This window comes from Cynoglossus semilaevis, chromosome 1, assembly GCF_000523025.1.
Source record: "Cynoglossus semilaevis isolate Cse_v1.0 chromosome 1, Cse_v1.0, whole genome shotgun sequence".
NCBI classification, from domain to species: domain Eukaryota; kingdom Metazoa; phylum Chordata; class Actinopteri; order Pleuronectiformes; family Cynoglossidae; genus Cynoglossus; species Cynoglossus semilaevis.
The window spans coordinates 22,583,735-22,596,187 of NC_024307.1; the positions used below are offsets into that span (position 1 = coordinate 22,583,735).

Consider the following 12,453-nt stretch of genomic DNA (forward strand, 5'->3'; position numbering starts at 1 on the left):
CTGTTATATAAGCAGACATGGTTGTTATTAAATAGCAGTTATAGCTGATTAGCTATCAGTCATAGGAGTGCATAAGTTAAATGGTTAGCAACAATGTGTGAAAATGGAGTTTAATAACCTTGTCATTGATTAAAAATCAGTATTGGTGATTAAATACCAGCACATTGATAATTTTCTACACTTGAAATTGAACAACACTATAAAACTGCTGCAGTGATGTAATAAAATTGGCTCATGTTAAGTCTAAGGTGTTAAATCTAAGGATTTTTTTTACTTGGGTTTACAGTATTCCTATACCAAAAATGGACAAAAAGCAGGTCAGAAAAAGTGAAAAGAAATCAATTGGGTGACAATTTTGCTGGTAATTACAAGGGAGTTTCCGATAACTTTGTCCGCCAGGTAACATCAGCCCAATAATATCATATCAATGTAATATTTGTTTATATCTGTATTGATGTTTCGTCTGATAATCAGAACACAGGAGAAAAATGTCCTCCTTTGTTACTTCTAATTTAATATCTTACCTGAAAAAGAATGACTTGGAAATGTGTACAGAGCCAAGTTTATAATATCACTGATTGTATCAGCCTCATTATGCCTATAACTAAAATATTTATGTTTTCACACTTAAATTAGACAGCCTTTCCAGCCTTTTTTTTTTACATTTCTGCACCATATTCAGTACTAGTAATGTTGTGCTGATGCTATAAGTTATACAATGGCCGGCATATGTGCATGAAACTAAATCAATAATTAGTGTTAAATTATCTGGTCCTCTAATGAATTATTTGTTTATTTCTACTTGATACTGAAATGATATCGAACTATGTAGATGTATTTCGAACCAAGGCCGTGGCAAGACTGACGCCACACACTCAGTCACTCAGTGATTACTTGCTGCTTGAGTGGTATTGGCTCTTGTTCGGCAACCGAGTTATGGTACAACAACCAGGGCAATTTTTAGTTAATCGAATTGTTCGAAAAGGGAGGCGTTCGACAACCGAGGTTCTAGTGTGTATATATATAAGTGTATAAATCAGTGTAAAACATTTGCATATGTGATAATATCATTAAATAACACTACTCAGTGGATAAGTTTGTATCATCAAGGCCACACATCAGGTAGACATTTATATATAACATATATTCTGTTCAAAATTCACCATTAAGTCATAGTGCTGCTCTTCACGCTGGTAAATTGCTGCTGCTGTGCTTGTTTATGTGAGACATGCAGGACAGCTGCTTTGCTGCATGGTTTATGGGTTATGGAAACAACAATGGCCAAGCCTGTGTGGTGGTGAATGTTCACCCCTGGCACCACTACTCACCCTGGCTTTACAGCTCACTCACTGTTGGCTTCCACCCTCCCCCCCAACTGTCCTTTATTCCACTTCAATCTCCTTTTCCACATACTCTCACTAAGTTTCTCTCATTTTATTCTCCAACTCTCTCTCTCTCTCTCTTTCTCTTTCTCTCTTTGTATCTGCAGCAATGCATGCTGTTTATTCCTCCCTCCAGTGTCTCCCTTCAAATCCATCCTTTCTTTTGCCCCACAAAGATGTCCATTCAACCATGGCACTTACAGGCGAACAAAAACGTTCTCTGAAAATGCATGAGCCTGCACAAAAATTCACTTGCATTCGGGACTCCGGGCCTCAAGATTTGCTCCCACTCTCTTCGCCAAGGGTACTTTGTGTTTGCCGTTCACTGTGGGGTCACTGTTTTCCACTGCTCCTGTGTGGGAGAGGGTTGGATGGAGGAGTGAAACAAAGCTGCTGGCACAGCGCCCGGTTGGAAAGAATGGAGTTTGGGAGCTAAAAAAGGTCTGACTGGGCATCTTTATTGGTGCAGCAGTGGAGAAAACATGCAGAGTCATTTCTGCTTAAATATTCATGCCTACGCTTCACTCTTTGGATTCTTGGAATAGCTTCTCTGAGTAGCTACAGAGAATAAGCTGTAGTGATATCATTTGCATCCATAAATAGTTAATAGGGATGCAACAATACACTCACAATACGACATGAGTCCCGATTCTTTGTTCACAGTACGGTTTTATCACAATTTTGTTTTGTTTTTTAACAAAATGAGCTCCAGACAAATTATAACTGAATACAATGGCCCTTTATTTGTATGAAGTATGCAAAATACCATGACCAACTGGAACTGACCCAACAGATTGCATTTGTATAGATTTTTAAGTTGCTCTAATAGTTAACATAAACCTCCAAACGTTTTCAAAGATTTTGGTTGTGTATATATATAGACCAGATTCAGATACAGACACAACTATTTGGACTTAAAGTACTTTAGAAAACAGTGGGCTTCAAAAAAAATGTATTTTCAATAATTTCATAATTTCCTGACAATTTAAAGACTGCTAGTTTAAGGCCCTGTCAAAAAATATGATAGCACAGTTCCTGTTTAGAGGAAATATTAAATAAAATTCAATACAGTCAGCTTGTTTGAGGAACTAATAAGTGGAAATTACAAGATGGTCAAAGTGTCTCTAGCTTCCTGGATGGTGTGTGCTTCGGGTAATGAATGCTAGCAGCCCACAATAGTCTCAGCCAGTAGGAGCGCTGAGGTTCTCTGATTGATTGACTTGTTTAAATTGATTATTAATGATTACACCACAACTGGTGAAAATTTATACATTTTCACCGATATGTGAAACCATCCATGTTTGCCTCCATAAACAAATCACTCTGCGCGGTGAGTGATCTTCTGGGTATGTGGGTCACGTCAGGGCTACAGACAGTTCACACTTAAGTCCCATTTAAATTATCGTGTGAAATAAGTGTAAACGTTCTATTGTAGTCTTAGTGAGAGAGCTCTTGTCTGTATCTCCCTGGTTGGTCACATTCTGCTCCCAGCACTAACAATAACAGTCTTCCAGCTTTGTCCCACTTCCTCCACAGAGCATTGCCCATATATGGTAATGCCTGGCAGAAGTGATGTGTAAGGCTCAGTCTGTGACCCAATCATTTGAAGTAGACCCTGCTTTTTTTTTTTTTTTTAATGTGGAATGTGGAAAATGTTGACCATCTTGAACCCTAAGTTTGCAGCCAGTAGAGCTGGTGACATGATGATGGAAAACAACTTTTCTTAGATCATCCAGAGCTTTGTACTTTATCTATGCTTACGTTTAGACCACAATTTAACTTTTATTTCAAGCCAAGATGGGAATAAGTTATGGAAAAACAAGCGAGCACGCTGGCCCTGTCTGTCTGGAAACCAGCCGGTTAGAACTCGACTTTGTGCTCAGGCAGTTTACTGTGTTGTGCTTCGACAACTCTCTGAGGTTGTTCATGCCTCTTAGGGTGGGTTGGGTAGGAGCAAGGTTTCCTCCCAGATATTTGGTGAATGAAGTTTTCATGTATGTGGACTATGATTCAGGGAATAAGCTTGCAAAGATTAAACACTGTAACAAAGGTGAATGTTGGAGCAGGGTTGGGAAATTGAACAATTAATAACAGACTCAGTCAGCAGAGGTTTTGTTCGAGGGCAGGGTGAAGTCACCTAACATTGCTCATCCACCATCTGTCGTAATGTTCTCTCTGTGGTGATTTTAATGTTTCTAAGAGGTAATATGTAGAAATGTTGCTCTCAGCTAAAACTATAAAGTTTGATGAGCAAAATAGATAGGATGAATATACTTTACAATAGCATAGGTAAGTATTTCATGAAAATAAAGCCACATATACGTATCTATATACCAAGGATGCACAGTATTGTTTTACAAAGTCAATACCGACTACCGATACCTTTTTACTTCCAAGGGCCGATATGAAATTAATTAATATAAATTCTTTTAATATAGATTATATAATATATACTGTATATTTAATCTGTGATATTGTTATAGGGAATTAAAAAAAAATTCCAACAGTTTTGTTTGATCATTTGAATTACCCGTCACCCCTTTGGATGCTTATGTTCTCAATGATTTGTCAAGAAAGTTAGAGTCTTCAAGACCTTATGTCACAATCCAAAACAAGTAGAATTGTCAAATTGGGTTCTGAGACTTGCTCAGAGTCGAGTAAATCCCAGGCTGCACAGAAGCTGAATGCAGCTTGGGCTACCAATGCATGGAGCTCTGAGAAGCCTCTGGAATGCAAAGAGGAGCAAATTGAGGCACGTGACGTCAGCGCACTCCACTGAGAAAGTAGAGGAGGAAGGTGAGGGTGTACGAGAATGTACGTTTGAGATAAACAGATGAGGGGGAGGAAAGAGGTGGAGGGAGGCAAAACGAAAGATAAACAGAGAGGGATAGGCTGCAGCCAACACTGCAGTGCAGTCGTCTTTTTTGTGCGTTTTTTAAGTCCAAGCAAGAAACTACTGTTTGGTTGGCAGTGGTCTAACGCATGACTGGAGCTTAAACCAAACACCCAGAGTAACGGACACAAACGCATAAATATGTACCTGACCAAATTTGGGGAGAAAGATAAGGGACAGAGAGCGGAGATCTGCTATTTTGCGTAAGAGCTTGCGGAGAAAGCTTTTGCAACATCGCGTTTCTTTAAGCTCAGACTAGGCTTTCAGAGACCAAACTGCTGTTACTAACAAAGTCAAGACTCCCAACACACAGATTTCATTAGTCATAATAGCTAAGTAAATACTTGAATGCATGCCACTGCTGAAATCAAGACAGACTCCAGGACAAAGTAAGGCTGGTTTCAGTTACATTGTTTTAGTAAAGCAATACTAATTAATAGTTCCAAATATTAATTATGTGATGGAGGGATGTTTATGTTAAAATCTCTAATGTAAAGATGTATAAAGCCACTTGTCTGTGTTTTAATAATGAAGAAAAGAAATTAGCAGTCACATTTTAAAGCTAACAAAAAGAAATTAGCAGTCACATTTTAAAGTTAACAAATACTTACAATACTTTTAGATGTACTGTAACAATAGTTAGATCAATGGTTCCCAAACATTTTCTGAAGCATCGGATTGACCTTCCAATAAGTAAATGCAATAACCAATCTGTAAATTTTTCATGCTGTGGTACAAATTTTAAAAATACATACATTTCACCTGCTGCACCCCCACCGAACAACTCCACGTCCCCCAAAAGTGGGGCCTGTCCCTCATAAATGGAATTAAGTGATGATAATTGTACAGTGAGCTCAGGTTCATGTTCATGCCAAACCAGTTTAAGACAATTTCAGTTGGTGCATGATTGATTTTGCTCTTAAAGGATTACTCTTCAAAGCATAAGTAAAACCGCACTCGTGTTGGCATGAACACTAACGAGCATGTTGGTTCATTTTATTTTGCTTTTATTTCTTCTCTACGATTACAGATACAGATCCCTCTCCAGTTTTAGTAACTTAACGTCAAGCATGTAACGGCGTTGTGCGTTAAGTACGCCGACAGTTGTCCTAAAATTAAATTGTTAAAAAAAATAGTATTGCAGTATAGCTCAATATATCATTACATGATACATATTGTATCACCAGATTATTGCCAATACACACCGCTACTAAAAACAAATAGTTTTTTTTCCCGGTATTGTTAAAAAAATATATATATATATCATTGTGCCTATAGTTTTGCAGTATATTGCAATATATATTGCCAGATTCTTGCCATTACTCACCCCTAGTGTGTATATTTGTATATATACTCTACATATGTATACATTTGTAGATAGATAGATAGCACTTTATTAATTCCTCGGGAATTCCTCGGGAGTTCCCTTCGGGAAATTTGTGTTTGTATTTCTAAATATGTGTCTTTATGTCTTTATTTACCATTTATTTTAGTATATTGAGGTTATTCAGACAGTATTACATCCATGGCACATTAACCATCCTCCTCCATTCTAACACTTAGTTTCAGCTCCACATGTACCAGGTGCCTGAATGCTTTTACTTGCCTTGAGGTGATGAACTGATTAGAAAGTTACATCACCTAACAGGTGAACCGGTCCATCACTTGGACCTGACTTGTCACACCTGGGAACACAAACTGCAGGAACTTTAATATAAAGTTTGGATAATATCCTGAAGTGTATGTTTGTCAGGTGCAGTACATGTTAGTATGCAGGGCATATGGTGTTTGGTGGAGGAGCCTCTCCAACTGCAAATCACCTCCCTTCCTTCCCTCTATATTCAGGAGCAACCCTGCTCACAAACCCCTTGCTGTCGAGCAGTGAGTCTTGCTGGGTTGCCATGGTGATCTGATGAGGGACCAATACCTCTCTCTTGCGCTTTCTCTCTTTCTCTTTCTCTCTGTCAGTCAATCACTCTCTCCCTTTCTTCTTTTGGAGAGTCACTGCAAATCAGTGATTTCAATGGCAAATGTTGGGAATCCCCCTTACACTGCACACACACACACACACAAGGCTGCCTGGTACAGTCAAGGTGTCAAGGCTGTCTGGTACAGTCAAGGTCATTGGATCAATTAGCATGTGGTTGTTTGTGGGTGGAGATAAAGATATACAGTGTGTGTGTGTGTGCGTGCATCCTTGGTTCTGGTTCTTTCCTCAGCCATGCTGAAAGGGGATCCCTCCAAGCCAGGGAAACCAGAGGCGCATGTGCGCACGTTTGTGTGAGTGGGGGCACGGAGAGGAGGCAGTTATATGGAGTTAAGGACATTTTTTGTAAATATTACAATGAGACTTGTAAGAGTGGGGAGATGGGATGAGACTTGTGTGAATGCATTATGTCCGTAGGTGTCCTCAGTCCTCTAGAATGACAAAGCGGTGAGTGTGTGTCCGGTGAGTGTGTGTCCTATATCAGGCCTCGCTCCCTGTCAGCTGAGCTAGCACAGACCTGCAAACGCGTCACAGCTAAGCTGAAAGGGAGGGGTGTGAAATTGGTGAAGGGAGACACACACACACATAGACGTCCCACTTGTGCTGAATAGTCTATGCGAAAACACCTACAACACAACATGTTTGTGTTGCTAAACCACTGGAGGGGATTTTTTTTTTCCACAGCCCCAAAAATGTCCCAAAACAACATGCAGTGTTTTGGGCAGCTAGCTGCACATAATGAGGCTCTTATGTTGTTGCGGTCATGTTCAACTGTCAACCGTATTATTGTTGTTGTTGTTGTTTACTTTTTTGAACAGTCTAACTTTAGCCTCAATGCTAGCCTTCAGGTTGGGTGTGTGCAGTGTCTTGGCAGAGAGTGTTTGTCACCAGGCAGAAATAAGAGGGTCGCACATACGTATGTACATGACACACACATACACACACGCACACAAAGGCCAAAGAGTCAGTACAAACCAAACCATAATACAGTTCAAATTTACAGCCAGTCATTAATAACATTCTACTGCTTTTGACTTTTCTTCAATGCTGAACATTAATAACATTCTACTGCTTTTGACTGCTTTTGACTTTTCATATTTTTTTTTTATAATATTATTATTTGATAAAATGCTGATTGAAAAGTCCTGTCCCTTGGACATATACCTTGGGTGCTGGACACTCAAATAAAATGAAATAAAAATCATATATTTTTTTATAATAATATTATTTATTATTTGATGTTTATTTTAAAATTCAGTTGCAGGTTTCAAGAGTGGATGGTTTGGCGGGCCAGGTTCATGCCCCGGGCCGCCAGTTAATAATCACTGAACTGTTTTATAGCCAATGTCTGGGGTCATGGGAAAGGTTATTGTTGCTGGAGTGAAGCTCACATTTGCATTTTTTGTGTAATACATTTTAATTACATTGATTCTCAGATGTTTGTCAGTCTGCCATTTGCATTCCCAGCGTTTCTTATTTATTTTAAAACCCCTCCTCTTCTTTCTTTCCCTCTTCTTTCCCCCCTGTTGCACAACAGGAAGTGTCTCCAAAAACACTCCCATCAATATCAACACTGCCATCCTCAGTCTGTTGACTGAACGCTGCCTCCCATATTTAGTCTCAGGTTTATTTAAAACCGGCTCTGTGGGAGCTGATGTTTTCTGTAATGTTGACGATCAACAGAGGCATACACTGACAAAAATGGGGAAAAAAGGTCACTTAGGACAGAGTTGAAAAACCTGTTTAAAAAAAAAAAATACAGCTACACCTCAATGTCTAACACTGCCTTTTGTTTTCTCACTAGTCCGAGGATGTCGTCCAGGAAAAATTGTCCAGATGACGGAGGCTGAGGTGCGCGGCCTCTGCATCAAGTCCCGTGAGATCTTTCTCAGCCAACCAATCCTTCTGGAGCTGGAGGCTCCGCTCAAAATCTGTGGTCAGTATTTCTCCTCTCATGAGGTTCAATGTTTTGAGCCACATCACATATTTTTCATTAGAAAAATCCTGCATTCCACCACTAAACACAAATGTCACAAAAAAAGTACATGTAATGAACATAACATAATTCTTGTAGTTTAAATGTATTCACAAATTACTTACACAGTGTGAAACCAGTGCCAGTTTAGTTGAACACAACACTGATTATACTGGCAGGAATTGAAGAAACACACACACACAGATCTTCTTCAACAGCTTATAAAGCCATCTACTACCACCTAGTGGAAATGGATACTAGTTGAGTGAAATGTTCCACTCTACACCTGACGATCTTTCTCCGGTTGTCTCCACCTTCACTCCAGGAGACATCCACGGACAGTACACAGACCTGCTGCGGCTCTTTGAGTATGGCGGTTTTCCTCCAGAAGCCAACTACCTGTTCCTGGGTGACTACGTGGACAGAGGGAAGCAGTCTTTGGAGACCATCTGCCTGCTGCTGGCGTACAAGATTAAATACCCCGAGAACTTCTTCCTGCTCAGGGGCAACCACGAGTGTGCCTCCATCAACCGCATCTACGGCTTCTACGACGAGTGTAAGTACAGTGTACTCGGCCTACTGTCTCCTTCAGTCTTTCTTGTTTATTTTCATACCTTCTGATACAAAAAAACTACTGGAGGTGCTCCCGGAGATGTACCGGCCGTGTCGAAGGTGGTCCGGCTAGTCCGGAGCCTCTTTAAGTTGTGGACTGTTTTAGTAGCTAGCGTCCAATTCAAGCTGGATATTTTGCTTGCCTTGTCTTGGCACACGTACACCTCCGAACTTGCCTGCGTCCCGTTGATTTCACAGGTAAACGCCGATTCAACATCAAGCTATGGAAGACTTTTACCGACTGCTTCAACTGCCTGCCCATAGCTGCCATCGTGGACGAAAAGATCTTCTGTTGTCATGGAGGTATTCCATATTGTTGTTGTTGTTGCTGATACAGGTTAATGATGTAACTATAACTAGGTGGATGGACCTGTCACTGCAGGTAATGATTCGTTGTTGTTGTTGTTGTTGTTTCTCTCAGGATTGTCACCTGACCTGCAATCTATGGAGCAGATCAGACGCATCATGAGACCCACAGATGTCCCCGACACAGGTAGGTCAACACGGACAAACTTAAAGTCATCCACCAGTCAGTCAAACACACAAGAGCTTATACTACAAATCCAGCATTTGTGGCCCGAGCCATGTAACCAGACTTGTTACTGACATGTTACTGACTAGTAACACGTTTAATCTCGAGCAAGACAAAGTTCTTCATCTTCTTTCTGCTGAGTCATGAGAGTCAGGAGTTTGTGTTGTGGTTTCTAAGGGAGTACGGATGTGTATTGATGACTGCAAAGTTATTCAAGTTCAAGTTTTTTTTTGTTTTTTTTTTGCCGACCTTGTTGGGATATGCAAAATTAAGGGGAAAAAAACTAAACAAAAAACAGCTGATTGTGCTGGAGCTGGAAAGTCCACACGGTGGCAGCGAGGGCGCAGCAGCTCTGCAGCTGTGGTGATTCCACGGCCACAGCCACCAATGGTTTCTGCAGTAATCCATCAAACTGTTCCACGGTCCACACACACACACACACCCACACACACACTCACACACATCAGAGCTGCTGCTGCTGTTTTACTAATGTGTTCTCTAATGTGGCCGTTTCCTCGCACAGATCCAAGGTCACTAATAAGTTGGTGCTCTGTGAGCTGAGCTAATGGTGTTTTCTCTGCTCTTTAGCAGAACTTCCCGATTTCCTTGGATTATATTTGCGTTAAGAGACGGTGGTAAAACTTCAGTCCCGGACCTGGTTAAAGCAGAGGCAGTGAAGCCTGCCTCGGTCGGACTGTTTGTCCTTTATTTGGACTCATTTGCTCTTGTCCTTATAAGGCTTTGTCTCCTCAGTCAGATCCTCTTATGGTCTCTTTGAAGGAGACGTCTGTGTCTGGATGTGAAGTGTGTGTGTGTGTGAGTGTTCCATTCATACAAAAGACATTTTTTTACAACTCCCTTCTTAACGAGTGGAAGTACTTTTGTGTTTAATAACTTAAAGCTACTTTAGTTTTCTTCCTTCGCAATACACATATGTACACATACCATACAGCTGACCAAGAAAGATTTTCTACCATGACACTCTTCTCTGAATGTCCTTGGTTTGTGACGTCCTCGACTAAAGACGTTTCGTGGTTATGTCGCCATCTCCCATAAATCTATTAAGAAAGTCTTGTTCAATCGTTCCGACGTACAGACGTATTGAAGAAAGACAGCGTTGTTTAAATTCCTCAGTTGTACACCATACATTGGATTGTACTACATTTACTTTCTTTCATTTGTGTTGTGCTTTATGAATTGTTTTCCCCTTCATTATTGTTTCATTAAGTGTAAGTCAGACTCTTGTGATGTTTTTATGTCCTCGATCAGGGGTGTCAAACTCAGCACCTTCATAACATATTTACCTATAAATAACAATAAGCCCGTGTTTTTCTCCTTTGTTTTCATGCAAATAGGTACAAGTTTATAAGTAAAAATTCATATTTCATGCATTATAGATTGACAAAACATCATGAACATTAAGTGTTTGTGCATTTTTTTCACTTCCCCAACATACAGCCAGTGGGCCAAAACTGGCCCGCAGGCTCTATGTTTGACACCCCTGTCCTTCATTATGATGTAATCACAGTGTAAGCCTAGGTGAATGACATAGGTACTCTATCTCTGAACTCCATTGGCTGATATATCAGATGTGTTGTGTCATTCTGCTCCTCCAGGCCTCCTGTGTGATCTGCTGTGGTCTGACCCAGACAAGGATGTCCAGGGCTGGGGGGAGAATGACCGCGGCGTCTCATTTACCTTCGGTGCAGATGTAGTCAGCAAGTTCCTGAACCGTCATGACCTGGATCTCATCTGCAGAGCCCACCAGGTGTTTTTAATGAATTAGTTCAGACCTTTGTTTATTTATTTATTTTAGCGATCAGAGTCGTGCTAGCCTAATACGGTAATATTTTTAGCCTGTATTCGTTAGGTTGTTTTGTCGATGAATCATCTGTCAAAAAATAATTTACTTTTACGTATCATTCCCTGATATGCATTTTCTGAAAGATTTGACTAGTTTTCTGGTGTGAAATACAGCCCTAAATGTATGGTTTATTCAATAAATAACAATAAATATAAATATTGGTAATAATATTGTTCAATAAAACATAGTTTACTATTAGAATGCCATAAACGCCCAATTACAGTTTTACGAGCAGAGTATAGTAAATATTAAATGTTACATCTTTGAAACCGTGTTTCAAAACGGTGCCATGAGCTTTATTTTTGTGTCTTACGCCCTCAGGTGGTAGAAGATGGTTATGAATTCTTTGCCAAGCGGCAGCTGGTTACTCTGTTCTCCGCGCCAAACTACTGCGGAGAGTTCGATAACGCCGGCGGCATGATGAGCGTGGACGAAACCCTGATGTGCTCCTTCCAGGTACGTGGTCCCCTAAAAGTACCGAAAAAGTTCCTGCAGTGCAAAAAACGGCTTTTACACAATGGGATTTAAATGTCTCGGTGTGTGTGTTTCCAGATCCTGAAGCCGTCTGAGAAGAAAGCAAAGTACCAGTACGGAGGGATGAACTCGGGCCGGCCCGTCACTCCACCGCGAACAGCCCAAACTCCAAAGAAACAATGAAGGATAAGAGAAGTGGGAGAGAGGGAGAGTTCTGTCCTAAATGTTCTCGTGTTGGCCTCACAACCCCACAACACTGCAGATGAGAAAACAGAGGAGCACGACTGTTTTCTAAAGACGCTCTCATCTGTCTTTCATTTAACTCTTTCATTTTCTTATCTGCCTCTGAACTGATCACCACACACGCACACACACACGCTCTTCTTCTCTGTTGCCTTTCTTCTGTGTAACGTTTAAAAAAAAAAGTATGAATGGATGAGGAAAAATTAGCAAACAACGAGTGTCGTTCTGTAGCATATCGTAGTGTTTTCTTTGTTTGTCCTTTGCTCTTTTTTCGGATGAGAGAATGACAGCTAATTGCCACGGCTCCTTATTTTCCCCCGTCTGTTCAGACACGACAGGTTTCAGTGACGACTGCTGGGTTTTCAATAAATAATACAGGGAATAAACCTGCCTGGACCTTCTGTGTGCTTCTTCCCCTTATCGTGGCCTGTATATTTGTTGTAAAAACATCTTTATTTTTAATATAAAAACATTTTTTTAAGATACAGCAA

General features: G+C 40.4%; 1 protein-coding gene across 1 annotated transcript in view; it reads left to right on the forward strand.

Moving 5' to 3' along the window:
* LOC103385808 (serine/threonine-protein phosphatase PP1-beta catalytic subunit-like) overlaps window positions 1-12,353 on the forward strand; it is an 18,469-nt gene extending 6,116 nt beyond the window's left edge. The window contains exons 2-8 of the mRNA XM_017037442.2: window positions 8,067-8,198; window positions 8,563-8,793; window positions 9,048-9,152; window positions 9,271-9,342; window positions 10,998-11,149; window positions 11,567-11,701; window positions 11,798-12,353. Coding sequence (XP_016892931.2) covers window positions 8,067-8,198; window positions 8,563-8,793; window positions 9,048-9,152; window positions 9,271-9,342; window positions 10,998-11,149; window positions 11,567-11,701; window positions 11,798-11,902 — 932 coding nt within the window. The 3' untranslated portion in view covers window positions 11,903-12,353. The remainder of the gene's footprint in view (window positions 1-8,066; window positions 8,199-8,562; window positions 8,794-9,047; window positions 9,153-9,270; window positions 9,343-10,997; window positions 11,150-11,566; window positions 11,702-11,797) is intronic.
* Window positions 12,354-12,453: the final 100 nt, after the last annotated feature.